The 19,176-nt window shown below is 43.3% G+C and overlaps 1 protein-coding gene across 1 annotated transcript; it reads right to left on the reverse strand.

The window, feature by feature from the left end:
* Positions 1 to 4,815: 4,815 nt before the first annotated feature.
* LOC133885652 (uncharacterized) lies at positions 4,816 to 7,704 on the reverse strand. The gene is made up of 8 exons (XM_062325385.1): positions 7,524 to 7,704; positions 6,630 to 6,742; positions 6,072 to 6,143; positions 5,898 to 5,933; positions 5,765 to 5,810; positions 5,513 to 5,600; positions 5,366 to 5,423; positions 4,816 to 5,112 (listed from the first exon to the last, which is right to left on the reverse strand). The coding sequence occupies exons 1-8, from the start codon at positions 7,600 to 7,602 to the stop codon at positions 5,062 to 5,064; spliced, it is 543 nt and encodes a 180-aa protein (XP_062181369.1). The 5' UTR covers positions 7,603 to 7,704; the 3' UTR covers positions 4,816 to 5,061.
* Positions 7,705 to 19,176: the final 11,472 nt, after the last annotated feature.

Genomic DNA, 19,176 nt, shown 5'->3' on the forward strand with positions numbered 1-19,176 from the left:
CGGGCCGTGCCGTGCCGGCCCGCGTGCCTTCCCCTCGGCCCACGGCACGGCCCGTCGGTGACCGGGCCGTGCCGTGCCGGCCCGGGCACGATTTCGGCCCGACGGCCCGACGGGCCGAAATAGATAAAAAATATTAAAAAAATAAAAAAATACATAAAAAATATATAAAAATAGATAAAAATATAAAAAATAGATAAAAATATTTAAAAATAGATAAAAAAATATTTAAAAATAGCTAAAAAATTAAAAATATAAATAAAAAAATAGAAAATAGTGCTGGGCCGGACCGTGCCGGCCCGGGCTGGGCCGTGCCCGTGCCGGCCCGACTTGACCGGGCCGTGCCGTGCCGGCCCGTCGTGCCGCGCGCTCGGCCCAGGCACGGCCCGTGGCGTCGTGCCGTGCCGGCCCGGCCCGTCAGTAATCGGGCCGTGCCGTGCCTGGGCCGTGCCTACAGTGCCGTGCCTCGGGCCGGCCCAGTAGGCACGGCCCATTTGGACATCTTTACTCTCGGGTCTCAGCGGCCTACGCGCACTTGTCCGCGAGCTCGAAGAGCTCAATGGGGCTTCAGACCTCTCTGGTGGCCAGCTTTTCGACCATCTTCTGGTCTCTGAGCCCCCTCCAGAACGTGATGACCACAGACTCGCCTGTGATCTTTGGAATGATATTCTGGCATTCGGTGAAATGCCATATGTAATCTCGTAGCAACTCGCTATGCCGCTACTTGACCTGGTACAGGTTATCCTCAACCCCTAGTCGAGCGTAGGTTCCTTGGAAGTTAGCGATGAACTAGTCAAGTCTTCCCATGAATAGACCGACCCGCGAGGGAGGTTCATGAGCCAGGACAGAGGCGAATAGGTTAGGGTGGTCGGGAAATAGTTCACCATGACCTTCCCGTTGCCACCCGTGGCTTGCACCATGGTGGTGTAGATCTACAAGAACTCCTTCGAGTTGGTCGAACCGTTGTACTTTTCGACTAAGACCGATCGGAACTTGTCCGGCCAGCGCACCTCCCATAGCCGAGAAGAGAAAGCATTGTACCCCGTCCCATGACAGGTAGCCACTCGCCGTTGGGCAGCTTTGCATGTCTAGGGAGAGAGCTGATAGTCTCGTGGCCCTGGCGATGGGATGGAGGAGTCTGATGTCTCCCTACGAGGGGAAGGCAAATGACAGGGCCGCTTGTCTTTTTCGTGCTCTCGTAGGGCACGGTCCTCCTGCTTTCAGGTGGCCCTCTAGCCCCGGATTACGTCGTGGAGGTCACGATGGTGAAGAGAACCGCGTAGGTCAGCGAGTGGACTATCTCGACATGGTGAGGGTCTCCACGTACTAGCTGTTACTGAGGGAGCACGAGTTCTCTCCTGCCGTGGGGTCCACTGCGAACCCTGTTGACCGTAACCTCGACCACTCCTTGTGATGGATGGGGCGACTACTGCCACAGTATGGTGTCGGGCGATCTCTACCAAGAGGGTGAGGTCATGCAGCCATGGCGCTACTGGTGAACTCTCCGGTACCGCCACATGTGGGTGGCTAAGAATCACTCGTGCAGTCTGTAGGTTTTGCGCGGGGGTCATGGCCTCGTAGTGGAGCCGCTAAACACGTATTAACGAGACATCACAAGGAGGGAGCCACCGGCGCTCGTGTTCTACGTACGGTGGTGTAGACTGGTTTCCCTCTTGGCCAATGGCCTGGGGCTCACCTCCAGTTCCCGAGGCACGAGTGTCTCTATTGCCCCCTGTTGCATGGTCTACCATGCAGACTTCACGTTCAGTATCTGAATCCTCGGACTCTGTCTCGGTGTCCCATGCTCAGAGCACACCTGGCTCGTCTGGGTTGAAACAGGACTCCACGGCCGTCATAGATCCGAACATGGGTAGCCCAACTATGGTCTCAATACACGAAGAAATGCGAAAAACACACCCCTACCTGGTGCTCCAACTGTCGAGGAATGATCCCTGACAATGAATCTGAGGTGTACTGGACGACGAACGCGTTGATCGACGTTTCTTTGTGGTGGGATCGGATGGACAAAAAAACGGGAATTTATTCAGGTTCAGGCCTCCCGTGGGATAATAGCCATACGTCTTATGTATTTTCTTATGAATTGGATGAACTTGTTATTGAATGTCCCCTTACAAGACGAGTCCTCCCCCTTTATATAACAAGGGAAATGAGTACATACAAACAGACTGTGCCAAACTCTATAGCAGATCTACTCCTGACGAAGCCAACTACTCCTAGCTCATCATGATGGGGGTAGGCATGCCCGATCTACCCTAGTCGTCCTACACGCTTTGTCCCATCCGCTGAATGCCATCACGCTCGCCTGCAAAGCCATCCCGTAGCATTAAATGCTACGGGACGGGTAGGGATGGCAACGGGGCCAATCCACACCGCGGAGTGTTTCCCCATCCCCGTCCCCATTTAGCTATCGGGGGGAAGTTTTTTCCCACCTCCATCCCTGCAGAGAATTTTGCGAGGATTAGGTCCCCAATGAGGATGTAAAATTAAATCATAGTTGATTATTTCTATATATTAATAATATGTCTGTAGTATAAATAAGTAATTTATTGATGTATACGAGGGTAATTAATACAATATGAGTTAAATATCATAGGTTAAAAAAATAAGAATAATTTATTATTTCCCCTACATAATATAATGTTTGTACAATTATATACTAAGAAAACTATGTATATGTGTGATATCGAGGATATATCGAGGAGCGAGGACGGGGAGCGCCTTCCCGTCCCCGTCCCCATATAGATCTCGAGGATCAAATTTTCCCATACCCATCCCCTAATAGGAGAATTCCCCACGGGTTACCGGGGAACGGAGCCCCATTGCCATCCCTAGGGACGGGTCACTGCAGCACCACGCTAGCCCATGACTTGGCTCGCCAAAAGGTAGTGCCGGGGGAAGCAAAAATACTTGAGTGGACGACATTAAATGTGATTCGACTGGTTAGATGAGTACCTGCCCTGCGTCCAGCATGGGCTGGTCGCAGGGTCTTCTCCATCGACCAAGGGGCTGGTTAACTGAGCTTCGCCCTGGTCATGAGGTAAAGCTGTGGTCTCGGGGATATCAAACACCGGTTGACATTTGGCAATATGGTGCCTGTCTGGTGGGGCACCCCTTGCCTATTACACCGACAAGAACCTACAGGCGTCCTTAAAGATTTTAGATCAACCACCAATAAGTCTACCTTTGTCATGTACCACACGCATCCCTGGCATGTACCACACCTAGGGATGGCAATTTCACTCATTTACCCGTAGGTAAATACCCTAATATGGACATGTTTGTTCCTTATTTGCTGCTTGCAGGAACATTCATGGGCGTAAATCGCTACCTGACGGGTATACGAGCATACTCGTGGCACCTGTTTACCCGTCTATACATATGACAGGTGGACCTAGTCCGGTATACCCACGCTTCTACTCCCAAGTTCACCAACTCCAACCCTAATCCACGCACCTCCCGCCGTCATTCACATTCACATTTCACACCAGGCCGATCCCCAATCCCCACTAGCCGAACTACCCAGCGGCTAGTTGCCCAACGGCCCGAGAGCCCCACCGCCCCTTTGCCGTCTGCTACCCAAGAGCTATGCCGCCCCTCCACCACCCTAGAGTGCGGGCAACCAATCCCGTACGTATCAGATACATCGCCTCACGCCCAAGCGTAGGTTCAGGCGAGGTGAGCAGCTCAGAGGTCGACAGGGTCGACAGCATGGCCAGTATGGCCGATCAAGGGGTTCAACGCCCACAAGATTTTGGCAGTGGTGCTGCGGCCAGCCTCCTTGACCTCCCCAGCAACCGCACCATCCATCGAAGCCGTTACGCGCCTCATGGCACCAGACGCCACCGACATTGTGTAGCCCCTCACAGTCGCCACCCTCGAGGCCAGCACAACACGAGCAAAGCTGGAGAGAGTGAGAGTCTGTCAGCCGCCCAAGAACCTTGCCGTCGTCCACCGCCCAAGAGAGGGTAAACGAGTATGACCGTGGGGGACGTGTTTGTTTATTCCCCACTCTCTTCGCCCGCAAACGTTCGCAGGTATGCCCGCGAGCATGCTAAAACTCACAAGTACATGTATGGAGGAGCACTACTTGTACCCTTCACATCCGATTGTCATCCCTAACCACACTTGGTATTTAGTTCACTACAAGTAAACTCAACTTCTAATTACTCTTTATTTTATTTCAAAATTATCTAGCATTCATTTCAAGCTTCATGCTTAGCAAGTTTTAGTGTGTGATTACATTATTTTCTTAATCAAAGATAATTTTCCTACTGAAAATAATACAAGCCATTTAATTCTAAACTTTCTCTCCCCTATGCCAAAATTAGATCTTTTCAATAGCATACTTCAAAAGATATCTCCTATCATGAGCATTCAATTAATAAAAATTCAAATGTATATCTCCTCAACTTAAGTGGAGACCTATTCATATGTTCCAAGGTGGTGAAATTATATGTGAAGTATTCACACTTATTCAAATTCAGGTGTTATTCTCTAATATGATTCTTATGAACAACTAGTGTGAGATTATACTGTATAATTCTACATTTGTTGGTCATGTTATTTTGAACTTTATGTAATGTCTGATTATATAATTTCCCACACACTGGCTATGTTTCGCAACCTATGATCAAAATATTTTATGCTTATTTCTTTAAAGGTGATTTTCAGCAGAGGCCCTCAAGCATGTCCCTTTTTTTCTCCCCACTTGGGTTTTGAGCTTCATTCTAGCTTGGCGTCCAAGGATGCAGCCAATTTCCAGTGGTAGATCCAACATTAGACTACCCTTTAATGATATCAGAAATTTTCCCCAAAAAAGGGTAACCCTTATCAAATGCAATAAAAGATTCAACTCATTTGCTAGATCTATCGGACGATGAATGTTACATGAGAAACTGGCTATCCCATTAGTCGGCAGATACCCTCAAAATAGATAGAGAAATCTTTCGTTTGATACATGGTGAAACAGAACGGGTCTCTTAATGCCGTTAGGCCACTGCTCTCCACTGCTCGCACCAAAAGAGCAATTCATATTTGAAATAGTTACTCTTTTGATGTAATGACCAGCAAGCCTAGTGCGCCGATCAGCAGATACTGCAGCAAGAGACAACATATATCAGCAGTTCTATCCAAAATATTGAGCTACAATATTGTTGTTCAATTTGAGAACTCCTGAATGCGTCAGGTTATCAAGAAAACAGATAACCTATCAACTTGCATAATTTACATTAATAAGGAGAATGCACAAAGGAGTTCTATAAACGTATAATTATCAGCTGGACTCAAATAATTGTTGTTTAATCTCCTCCAGGCCAATCAATGCACGAAACTGTAAGAATGAGCATACCTTAATAAATGGTTTCTCAGTCATGATAATTGTAACCCACCCGACATATGGAAGATAGCTGTTCACAGTAGAAAACATTAGATCAACTGAATTATTCTTCACCAGGCGTGAAGGAAGATGCTTGCTGTCTAAGTCGAGGATACTCACCCTACAGCACGTCCCATAATGTGGTGTTGCTGGAGCCAAAGCTGCCCTTGTGCATATAAAAGTCGGTCATCGCCAAAATTATTGTCACCTGAAAAGTAATTCGTCAGTTAAAGAGAACAATGGAGAAGACACCAGCAGTAATTATACAATGGTAGCTTTTGGTTATTACTATCAGGGTTGCACAATACCACCGCAATACAAAAACCAATAGCAAAAAGCTTTACAGTCATTCAAACAAAAAGTGGTAGATACCTTTGGTGAGGATGTCAACTTCTGCAGTGTCCTGACGCTCATGGACCTATACAGCAAGCCAGCAAAAGAGCAAACATTTAAAATCTAGCATTTATCACATGAAAATTGATGTGAAGAATTCAAAATCCATTACCTTAATCACACGATGAACAATTGGAATTTCACGACCCTACATAGATAACAAACAAATGAAAGTTTAGTGACTCAGTAATTGTATAAGCACATATTACAATGAGGTATAGAGCAAACTGATGCACTCATGATTCAGCTACTAATTCATGTGTCATGGCTAAGCGGTAGGACTTACATCAACATTAAAAACAACTATTTCTCCTGTGCGGATAGGATCTTTGCTCATGTGCAAAAAGAGGATATCACCCTGCAAAGCAGATAACCTATCAAAATAAATGATAACTAGGCATTCAGGCATACCAGTGCGAAAGATACTGGCACTTCACAAGTGTACATGTAATCAACTCTGGAGCTAAAACTAAGTAGGTAATATGTACCAACACAGATCATCAACTGGAGAGTGGAGACGACACAAATTTTAAAAGGAAACATCTGGTAAATAGTTGAGGCCAGAATTTAAAATGTGAAAGTTTAAAAGACAATGGAATTATGCTGCCATTCATCATTTGCAAACTAGTAGAACTTATTAGAAACCAAATCCAATCATATGAACGAAAAATGGAAATGCTCCTCTTTGTGCAGCAATTTCTGAAATTTAGATTGGCCACAGACAAAAGGAAAAAGTTTCCTCTGAGTGGTTGAACAAATACATATGTCCACATCGGGTGTGTAAATATCAAAAAAGCTATCAACATGTAAGCTAATTCTCAAGTTGTATTAGGAGGTAACGAACCCTTTTGAATCCAGGCTCCATGCTACCAGAAAGAACCACTACCACTGGGGACTCACTCCCCGTCACAACAATCAGTCCCTTCCAAATGATCAATGCCGAGGTAACAATCATACCTGCCAAGAGAAACATTTAAAAGTTAAAACTTCATCAAGGGCCCCCCGTTGTAATCAACTGTAAAAAAATACCTAATTGCAGCAAAGCCAACCTAACTAAAAAAGCTAGATAATGTGGTAAACACTAAGTGCGTTGTCCCATAAATATCAGAAATTTATCATATTAAATATTTTATAAGCACAGAACAGTATAACATATAGCATCTAGAGTAACAAAAAATCATCTCCGTTGTAATCAACTGTAAAAAAATACCTAATTGCAGCAAAGCCAACCTAACCAAAAAAGCTAGATAATGTGGTAAACACTAAGTGCGTTGTCCCATAAATATCAGAAATTTATCATATTAAATATTTTATAAGCACAGAACAGTATAACATATAGCATCTAGAGTAACAAAAAATCATCTATGAGCATTCACACTAAAGTACTAAACATTAAACGAGAGCCAAAAAATCCCAAATCAATTCTCTACGAATGGAAAAAAATGAAATTGCTCTCCACTTGTTCATATACGTATTATTATTCAGAGAACAAACTCAATAAAGGCCGTAGCATCAGATAATGATCCCGAAGAATCCCCTCCCGATCTTACAGACAAAAACCCTCCAAAAATCTAAAAAGGACCGGTCTTGCCCACCAAACTCCTACTGGAATCACAGGTACAGACCAAACAGGGAACCCCAGGCCTCCCGACGCACTGATCTGACTATCTGAGCGCCAAAGACCTCCAAGAAACAAAATCAGGGGAGAAGAGCAAGAGATGGCGGCAGAGAGCGTCACCGAGGCTGATGATCTGCGAGATCACTTGGCGGATCTGCATCGAGCGGATCGACTCCACCGTGTCGCCGACGAACCCCATCTCGGCTCTAGGCGGCGAACTCAGACGACGGGGAACCAAGTGGACGAAACGGCGAGGTAGCTGCGGCGTTTTCCTTTGGCTTTTTTTCAGACAGGACCCCGCAGATGCTCGATATTTAGCTGCTCAATGCTTGCCACGTCACCGGGGGCTACACGTCAGTGAATCTATTTTCGTTCGTCAGATGGAGATCGAACGGTCGGATAAGGTTTCCTTGCGATATCATAGTACTGTGGACCAAGCGGAATGGGCTAACTGGTCCGTACGGATCAAAGGAGACATATATGGGCCCATGAACTGCGGCCTGGTACGTCTTGGTTTCGAGCAAATTGATTCTATACCATCTTCTTAGATTCTTTAGAGAGCATAAGTTTGGAGATAACAAAGTTACCACATACACATTATTATCGACGAATACATCACTTATCAATAAAAAAATTCGTCTTAATGAGACATACGAGAAATAAATATGAGGTTTGATCCCTAATAAGTAGAGTGTACAACTAACTCCACTTACCATGCTTGGTTTTGAACTTCTTAGAATTTGAACGTGAAGACTCTTTGACATTTCGTTTTTTAGTCGAATTATTTGACATTTTTTATATTAGGGTGTTGAGGGCAACGCAATCACTCGATTAATGCGCCTGTTTTTTCTCATAGAACAACACTTGGTTATGACTGCTGCAAATCAGAAACTAGCTAGCGGATCTAAGGTACGATCAATAACAATACATGCATAAACACACCCCATCGTGCATACATATTTTTTCCCAGGAATGATAAATATCAGAGCACAAAACTAAAAACTGTATGTATGTACACATCATGATCATCATTTGATGTCAATCTCCTCTCTTGTGTCTTGGCCATATTTAAATACTCCCTCTGTTAAGAATATAATACGTATTTTATTTTAAAAAAATCATCAAAAGTAAACTATGACTATTATTTTGTTTTAAAATATGTTATCAATTGCTATAAAATCAATGTCATATTAAAAATACTTTTAAATATATATCTATATAAATAAATTTTGTATTCTAAATATGTATATAATTTGACTAATTATCAATAAAATTATAAAATTTGACTTTTTTGAAATAAAATATGTCTTACGTTCTTCAACCGAGCGAATAATATTAATCAACATGTGCGCCTTCATCAGTTAATCGCAGCAGAGCTCGCAGAGCCAGCAGCCCAGCAGACACCGCGATGCTGATCGATCGAGAAGAAAGCGCATGCAAGGACAGTGTTAAAAAAAAAAAGCACCGCGTTAGCAAGCGAGCAAGATTACTTGCTCATGCATCAAACACTAGCTCTGAATATATCAATGGCTGCTGCAGGACTGTAAAAGGTAGAACGCACCATCCCTCGACGAAGCTCGCCTCGCCCCGCCTGGCCGTCGCCCGCAGCACTTGCAAACAGTGTTCTTCCTGCCGCCTCCTTGCGGATTCGCGTCCACCCTCGGGTAGCCTGTAAACAGTGTTAGTGGAGGGCAGAGTGGACACCGAGATTAACGATTGGTAATTAAACAGGAAGGGATCGAATGAGCACGCATGCGTGCGATCGAACTGGTAGGAGAGTTTTGCATTCTAGGGACCTGGCCTCGACGTGAGATTACAATCAGGATTGACGGAGATGACGCACCCTCAGCTGCTGCTGTTGTCTAGGGTTTACGAAATCGTTGGTAACTCGGTTATCACAATTTGATCTGCACATCATTTATAAATCGATCAAACGTATTTGTAAACTCTGTTGGTGCCCATCAGACGGTCTGAACCACCCACAACTTGTATAAGTAGGAGCTAAAAATCGATGGTCTTCTTCCTATATGTACTGCACGCTATGTTGCTGTCCAGACTCGCTCAAAAAACTGATTTATCATATCTATATGTTAAGTGCATGAATCAATCTATATATATATATATATAGTGATTTTATAGATGATAATTATTATAATATCCAATTTAATCGTATAACAAAAATGATTTTGAAAGGTTAAGATACAAATAAAATTGTAGTAGAACTATATAGACTTTATCCTTCATGACGACTTCATAGGCAAACCAATATAGAAAACTTCTTAGAACCATCTATCTTCCATGAACTTTTCAACGTCTTCTTCAACTGAGTTTTTTTATGATAGCAAGTGTAAGCATATGTCGTACTCAGTAAGTTGTGGAAAAAAATAATATGCATATTAAGACTTAATAATAATACGTTAATATGGCTATTTCAAATAAAATAGCATTTACTTTAAAACAATTGAAAAGTGAGTAAATAATGAAGTGAATAACAGTAAATAAGCAACCACCTCAAGACTACGATCATCTTGACTTAATCAACCTTCCAATACCTCAACCGTGGTTCCCACCGCCAATCACGGTTCCCACAATTATGATTAATCAAATCAACAAAATCGTCAAGTTCTATTCATGTGATGTTTTCCTTACCACTCATAACCACGAGACACGGCTGATTAATTAGTTTTATACTCTACAGATATTGCACATATTACTCACAAATCATGATTACCCATTTTACCTATGTCCATGAAACACTTACATACTTCCGAGTTATAAAGCTAGAAAATCATTACAAAATCTCTCTCAACATGTGTATACCCACTAAGATTTCACCGCCACGTGAATACAGCTCAACAACAGAAGCCCCCTCTTGCACCTTATGAAAACCCTATTAGTACATTCATTCCATACAACCAAATGATCTATACCATACTAAGAGTAAAGCAAATTAATCGGCTAGACTCATCTCATAATAGGCTTGTTATTGTACTATCAACTTGGTAAGATCGCTCCACGAACCGGTTCTTAGATTTGAACAGAACTACCACAAACCCAACCATACAACCTTTACCGGTCTCGTCCAAATCACTTGCTCAAATCTTAATTCCATGTTGTTGTAAAAATTACATCATCACATTTTATCATAGTTACATAGGACTATTATCCTATTCAGTTAAGCCATTATAATTATCATCAACCTAAAGTGAGGCCAAGCATGACTCGTCACTTATAACTTACTAAAGGTGATGGGTCTCCCTAGACTAATTATAAGTGACAGGTTATAATGCAACCCATCACTTATGAATCTTAATAGGTGACGGGTAATCTTATCACCCATCACCAATTACTCAACTTTGTTTTAAGAGCTGGCCAGCTACTATACGGGTGAATAGTTACTGCACAGTGTCGCCCGCACAGTAGCTGACGATTTTCACTGACTCCTCTAGGATTCTCCAATATCTTGTTGATTTGAAGTTTGAATTGGTGCTAGGTCTTTGAAGGTTCGCATCTCCCCCTTTCCTACTCCTTTCCTCTCCTCCTCTAAACACTAATTGGTAGATTTATTGTGCTTTGAGTTGTAATCCACCGTTTTGCATGTTTATCCAAAATATTAGTACAAGTGAGTTGTATTTATGTTAGATTTGATATTAGATTTGCCCGATCTACCGCGAAATGCCACAGATCTAGTGTATTTGTAGGGAATTTTTAATCGCGTGCTTAACCACAAAATTAAGGTCATTGTTAATAAAGAGTGAATTTTTACATTAATTGTAGATGACGGACAGAAGTTGGATATACCTCGAGATCCGGACTTGTCCGGAGTACCTGAGCAGGGTGAAGCATTTCATGAGTGCTGCCTTGGCGGATCTGAAAGATCGTGATAAAACGGTAATGTATTGTCTATGTCGTGACTGCAGGAATGAAAAGAAGTTCCCGAAACCAGACAATATCCATGCACACTTGGTCATGCGTGGATTTAAAGAGAATTATATATGTTGGAACAAACATGGCAAAGAAGGCCTTAACGAGGGAGAGATGGATCGGGCCCTCCATGCCGATAGTGTGGATCAAGGACTTACACCCGGTGAAATAGATCGTGATGTAAGGGATGAAGACATATTAAGTTTGAATGATAATGATCTCGAGGATTTTGTGGAGAATGTGGACCAGATGGTGCGGGATGTTGAGCGGCATGACGAGTATAACAATGGTGAGTTTGCTAAATTCTAGTAATTTATGCGGGATTCTAAGACACCCTTTTATCCCAACTGTAAGGAGAATTACACGCGGATATTTACGAATCTAAAGCTTCTACAGCTGAAGGAAACCTATGGTTGGACTGACAAGAGTTTTGAAGCATTGCTGGATTTGCTAAGGGACATGCTACCGGAGGGGAACTTGGTGCCCGAGGGTGTCTACGATGCGAAGAAGATAATTTGTCCTTTAGGACTGGAAATAGAAAAAAATACATGCATGTAAGCAGGATTGTATCTTATTTTGTGGAGAGTATGCAGAGTTGGATCAATACCCTGTGTGTGGAACCCATCGATATAAGTGTAGAAATGATGATGGTGACGGGGACGAAGGCAAGAAAAGTAAAGGTGGTCCTAGGAAGGTGGTGTGGTATTTTTTTATAATTCCCCGTCTGAAGCGTCTGTTTGCCAACAGAAATGAGGTTGAATTGGTGCGTGAGCATAAAGAGGGTCGTAAGAACAACACAATGATACGACACCCGGCAGATTCTGTTCAGTGGAGAATCGTTGATTCCACATTTGGTTGGTTCGCCGAAGAATTGAGAAATATTAGGTTTGCTATGAGCAAAGATGGTATGAATCCATTCGGTAACATGAGTACCTCACATAGCATATGGCCTGTTGTATTGTCGATGTACAACCTTCCACCCTAGCTTTGTAATAAGTAGAAATACACTATGTTGTCGAACTTGATATCAGGACCGAAACAACCTGGCAACGATATAGATGTGTATCTCAGGCTTTTAGTCGATGATCTTAAGAAACTCTGGTCGGAAGGCGTCGAGGTTTGGGATCAGTACAAGCAAGAGTACTTTACCCTGCATGCCATGTTGTTCGTCACCATCAATGATCTGTCAGCACTTCGTAACTTATCAGGTCAAAGCAAAAGAAAAGGTGAAGCTTGCCCCCATTGCTTAGATGACACATGCAGTTTGAGGTTGAACAACTCAAAGAAAACAGTGTACACGCGGCATCGACGTTTCCTTCCCAGGAAGCACTTGAACCAAAATATGGACAAGCAGTTCGATGGTGCAAGGGAGAGCGTTACCTCCGAGGCATTTCAGTGGGGAAGATATCCATAATTAGGTTAAGAATATCAATGTTGTCCTTGGCAAGCGAAATGAATCCTCTAAGGATGATGAATAGTTAGGAATATGGAACAAGAAATTAATACTATTCGAGCTAGAGTATTGGGAAAAATTAGATGTTCGCCACTCTATCGACAACATGCATGTAAAGAAGAATATATACGAGAGTCGAATCGGTACATTGCTCTAAATGAAGGGAAAAGAAAAGGATCATGAGAACACACGAGCTGACCTTGAAGAAATGCGATTAAGGCCGGAGCTCCATGCACAATATACGGATAAAGAAAAACACCTACCCCCATCAGCTATCACTCTCTCCAAGAAGAAGAAAAAAGAATTATGCGAGCTCTTGCACAGTGTGAAAGTTCCCTCCAGTTACTCGTCCAACATCGCAAGACTTGTCTCGGTGAAAGAGTTGAAAATGAATTTTTGCCATGATGAAGTCCCATGATTGCCATGTGATGATGACATCACTGCTTGCAGTAGCTATTAGGAACATCCTCCTAATGAAGGTTCGCGAGGCTATCCTGAGCCTCTGCTTTTTCTTCAATGCAATTGAACAAAAGGTGCTCGATCCAGACTCGCTGGGGGAGCTAGAAAGAAGACACTTTGACTCTATGCATTCTTGAGGTGTATTTTCCACCATCCTTTTTCGATATCATGGTATATCTCACTGCTCATTTTGTGAAGGAGATACACTACCTTGGCCCCATGTTTCTGCATCACATGTTTCCATACGAGAGATATATGGGTGTTCTCAAGTTGTACGTAAGGAATCAAGTATTTCCTGAGGGATGCATTGTGCAGGGTTACGCGATGGAGGAGGCATTGGAGTGGTCTGTTAATTACATTGACCCAAATGACTCAATTGGCGTGCCTAAGTCTCGCTATGAGGGGAGGCTCGCAGGTGTGGGAATTCCGGGGAAGATGGCAATAACTCCTGATCCGAAGGCTTACGACCAAGCTCATTTCCTCGTAATGCAACAAATGAGCGAAGTGTGCTGATATGTCGATGAGCACAAACAGATGCTGCTTGAAGAGAATCCAGGGCAGACCGAAGCTTGGGTTGCGAGGCAACATATGCGAAGGTTCACGACTTGGTTCTGAGATCAAATCAGACAATCGAGTACTCCTACAAGTGCTTTGATAAAAAAAAACTGGCATCAGGCCATATATACACAATTATGATATATCAAGGGTACGTTATAAACGGATACACATTTTACACGGTTGCCCAATATGAGAAGAGCATATACTAGAACAGTGGTGTCCGTATAGATGCTTATGACAACGACATGCAGAGGGGCACATACTACGGTCAAATAGAGGAGATATGAGAGTTGAACTACTTGGGATTCAAGGTAGCCCTGTTTCGGTGTCGTTAGGTACATGGGGCAAAGGGCGTCACTAATGACAAGTATGGGTTCACTAGCATTGATCTCAAACATGTCGGATACAAGTTTGAACCCTTCGTACTCGCTAAAGATGTTCGCCAAGTATTTATGTGACTGACACAACAAAAAAGAAACTCCATGTGGTTCTTGCTGGGAAAAGATGCATCGTCGGAGTTGCAAACATCGTTGATGAGGAGGAGTTCAATCAATTTGATGAAATTCCCCTTTTGCTACTGCAGACGTGCCACGCCTTTCGCCGATCGAGGAAACTCCATACATCCGCCCCGACCATAACGAAGGGATCAATGTAAGAAAGCACAAAAACGACGAATTTGAATTTTAGTGTCAAATTTGTAATATTAATGATAATTTTAAATTTTAGATTTCAAGTTATTTGAATCTGTAATATTAATGTCAAATTTGAATTTTAGGTTTCAAGTTATTTGAATTTGTAATACTAATGCAAAATTTGAATTTTAGGTTTTAAGTTATTGAATTTGTAATATTAGTGCAAAATTGGAATTTTAGGTTTCAAGTTATTCGAATTTGTAATATTAATGCAAAATTTGAATTTTAGGTTTCAAGTTATTGGGATTTGTAATATTAATGTCAAATTTGAATTTTAGGTTTGAAGTTATTGGAATTTGAAATAGATAATATGTGACAAGTGATATTATTAACCCGTCACTTTTATAGATAATAGGTGACGGGTAAATAACATTACCCGCCACCTATGACTTATGCGTACATTCCGAGTTGACATAAAAGGTGACGGGTAATATTAGTAACCCGTCACCTTTTATTTACAATAGGTGATGGGTGACAGTTATCACCCGTCACCTATGACTTGTTCGTATGTAACCCTAGCTAGTCCCCGCGCGCAAGCACTCTCATTTTGCCTAAGTTTTTTGCTCGCGCGTGCTAGGTTTCACCACCGCCGAGCCCATCGGCGTCGCCACCCCCTCCTCCGTCGCCCACCCCGTGCCGTCCCCTCCTTTGCCGCCCCCTCCTCCACCGCCCTCTCCGCCCTCCCCGCGCCGCCCCCTCCTCCTCCGCCGCCCCCTCCTCCGACACCCTCTCCACCCTCCCCGCGCCGCCCTGGCCTCCTCCGCCCTGGCCTCCTCCTCCTCGGCCTCCTCCATCGGCGCCTTTGCGGCTTCGGCCGACCACCGCAAGAGGACGTCGCCACCTGGACCTCCTCCCCGACGACTACCGACCACCACGCGCTCCTCCCCGTCGACCGCCGACTACAACACACGCTCATCCCCGATAATACAGGTCAGCTTAAAATCATATTGTTCTTCATGTCAAACATGCATACATTTTGTTCTGTTAGCTTAAAATTGTATTGTCTCAATAGATGTATCAATGAACAAAGATTGTACAAAATTTAACATATCTTATTTTTTGTTTGACTTGAGAATGCTAATTTTGAACCTGCAAGATATTCTTCGTTTTACACACAAAAAGGGTTCCAGTTAAATGAGTTAGACCAAAACTAGTGACAGTTTTTCTAAACAAAATCTCCAATGCATATTGTTAACTCTGTCAGGATATTGTAGTCAGATCAGGTGCCTTTGCTTATGTGAAACACATCCTTGAAGCTCTCATGAATTCACTAAGAATGTTAGGTTGTGAGCTACACTGAAATGTCCAAACAACTACTAATGTCTGAGGGCTTTGGTTTTATCTATATATCTCAAGTTTGTATAGAAACTGACTGGCCGTTCTATCAACTTCTATATCTATAGCTGAGCATAGTTCTAGTTTTGGATATGTGGGTTCCTGAAAGCAAAGGCTGCTGTTAATTTGTACTAAGTAGTAGTATATGTTACTAAATGCCCTGTGGCTTATAGGATATGTCATGCTTTATATCATTGATGAAGTATGTTTTCCTAATTCTAGACTAGTTTGGGTCTTCAATGGTATTTCCTCTTCTCTTTCACCTATACAAACAAGGATCAGGCATGGTTATTTTTGTAAACAATTTTGAATATTTTCAATGGATTGTTAGCTTTCAATTTCTGTCATAGCCAAGTATTGTTTACTGAGTTATTTGTGATTTCAAATGTTGTGATACCGGGATGGAAACAAGCTTCTCTCCTTTGTTCAGTTTGTATAGAAACTGACTGGCCGCCAGTTTCTGATTTCTTGTTGGCTTAGTTTTTAGTTGTGAACATGCGGCTGTTAATTTGTGAAGTGGACTATGCAACCTATGTAATACAAATGAACACCCTGCAGGCTATTTCACGTTTTATATATTTTATATAGCTATGTTTCGTTGATTCTAGACAGTTGAGGTGTGTATTACATTGTGTTGTTATCATGATAATTTAAGCATGAACTTATGTAGAAAAGTGAATTTGCACTAGGTGGTGGCCCTGGATCTCTAGGCTTACAACTACTAATGTCTGAGGGCTTCTTTTTTGAAATATCTTGCTAGAAACATTTATGATTCATGCAATTTGATGGAATTTTATCTTTGATATTTTTGTATGCTCCCTTTTATATGACCATGAACCCGAGTGTTGAACTGTTGATATTTGAAATTTATGGTTGTTGCAGTGCAAACATGGTTGTAAGCTCCAGCTCTATTTATGGTATCGCTAAGATAATTGTTCTTCAGTGCCATTATTGAATAATAATGATTGAATGATATCTCCAAATTAGCTTTATGGAATTGAGACAATGTTTCAATCATAATTAGATATAAAATGGGAAGCATTGATTAAATTTAAATTTGTTAACCTGTTGGACAGACTAGTTAAGTATCTCACTATATGCATGTATGTGCCACTACATGCCACCAGTGGCAATGTTTAGGTTCGAAAAGGTTCGTACATAGCTTGTTTAAGGTAATAAATATAGTCTTCAGAGAATTACTATTGCACAGGCACCTAGCATTGACCATCCACTTGACATATTAGTAAAACAGAACAAGCAGGTACAATTAAACATACCAAATAAAGTGCTCACTATACAACATAGTGTGCAATGGATTCACAACTCATTGACAGCCCTATCCCTTATTCTCTTGCTCTTGTACAAAGCTTTAGGTGGTAATATATAACATGCTAACATGAACTACTTACGTCAATGCCTAGTCATTATCGAAATCAGCCTTGATTCCTTTTCTTTACTCTATTGAGAACAGAATATACTACACTTTATTTCCATAGGACAGAAGAAGACTATCACCCCAGAGAAACCAAAAGCACAGAGAATACTAGCACTAGAGGGGCCCCCCAGCACAAGATGGGGCGGATAGGAGCCTAAGCCTACACCCGACGTCCTCCTCCGACAGCAGCGAAAGCCATTATCACAGCCCGAGCCCTGACCCGTCACCAAATCAGGAGAGCCGACGTCGGGCAAGTGATGAAGAATACAATCCCGCTGAAGAGGTATTGATACGAGCGAGTCAATACATTTTATACTTGTTGAATGGAGGAATATTCTTTGTTTATGTCAACTCCCCTTTTTTTCTCTCTAGATGGCGGCAGCGCAATCTCCAAGCCAAACATCTAGTAGTGTTGCACGAGCCCGAAAGCCAAGGACACAAACACAGTGGCCGACAGACAAGGTTACTGTCACGGGAATCGATGCTGACGGGTTGCATACGGATGAAAAGGCTCTGAATAGATTCCAGAGGGTCGCAGGGCTTATTGCTCAGGAGAGGGTGCCGATAATGACTAAGTTCGATGACCTCAGTGACGAAGCGAAGAGGGACTTGTTCAATAATGTCGTAATGGAGTATCTGGAGTACCCTGGAAACATGAGCGAGTGTCAGAAGAACGCCACAGTCAATGCAGCAATGAAAGCGATCGCAAAACTTCACCGAAGCTTTAAGAGCAAGCTTGTGAATCGGTACTTAGCAAAAGGGGTGGAACCCTTCGAGAGCTACAAGCACCTGAAACCGGAAGATTGGGATGCTTTTGTGCAGATGAAGAACTCAGAGCAGTTCAAGAAGGAGAGTGAGAAGAAGAAACAGCTTCGGGCTAAGATCAAGCATGACCACAGGACCGACGCAGTCGGGTACGCTGGGAAAAGGGCGAAATGGTGGGCAGAGGATGAGAAATTAGCCAGAGAAGGCTGCGAGAATCCTTGGAATCAATTCCTGGGATGATCGCAATCATATTTGCGTGCAAGGGGTGAGCTGTCCGAAAGCGGGAAAAGCACATTCAGAAAGAGCGAAACCCAGACAGTCGCAGAAAAAGTCAAAGAAAAGGTAGCCGAAGCTAGCCAAGGTTCTTTCACCGGGGGTCAGGGAACGTGATGTTCTCACAGCGGTGCTAGGAAACCCGGAGCATCCAGGTCGAGTGCGAGGTGTACCAAGTTCCCAGGGCTAGAAATACGGCTTTCCTGAAGACATCGGTATGTACAAGAAGAGGAAGAGGTCGGGTGCAGTGGACGTGGATGCATTGACACGGGACATCACCCAGAAAGTTTACTCAAGCATCATGGGGCAGCTTGCAGCAAAGGGAATAGAGATTTTCATGCCACAGGATTTTAGCCCTGAAGCTACAAGGAAGAGTAGTTGTGCCTCTAGGGAGGTCGAACAACAAGTAGCTGCTACCGAGACTGAGTCGGATACAATTGAACTGCTAGAAGGGCCCACGCCTTGCAGCCTTGTAATCAGGCCTAGCGGGTATCACATCGAGGTTGCAAGGGGCCAGGTGCCTCCAAGCGTCTGTATCTTACATACGGTCCCGATACGTGCAGGCTATGCCGTGGTTATGGTGGATATGGTACATAGCAATGCCATTGATCACGTGTTGGAGGTCCCCCCTAATGAGTAAGTCATAACTCTCGGTGAAGCTCTTCATCAAAGGATCCTGTGGAAGGGAGGCGACATCGTGGTATCCAGTGCATCCCAGTCTGGATATGCTCCAAGTGCACCGTCGCCGCGCCGCTCACTTCTAGAGAAGGCAGCTTCACTACCTTCTCCTCCTCCAGAGAAGCTGGCTTCACCGAATTCTCCTCCGCATCAGGCAGCCTCGCTTTTAGACCCAATACCATCTCCCCTAGAGAGCCCAAA

Source organism: Phragmites australis, chromosome 11, assembly GCF_958298935.1.
Source record: "Phragmites australis chromosome 11, lpPhrAust1.1, whole genome shotgun sequence".
NCBI classification, from domain to species: Eukaryota; Viridiplantae; Streptophyta; class Magnoliopsida; order Poales; family Poaceae; genus Phragmites; species Phragmites australis.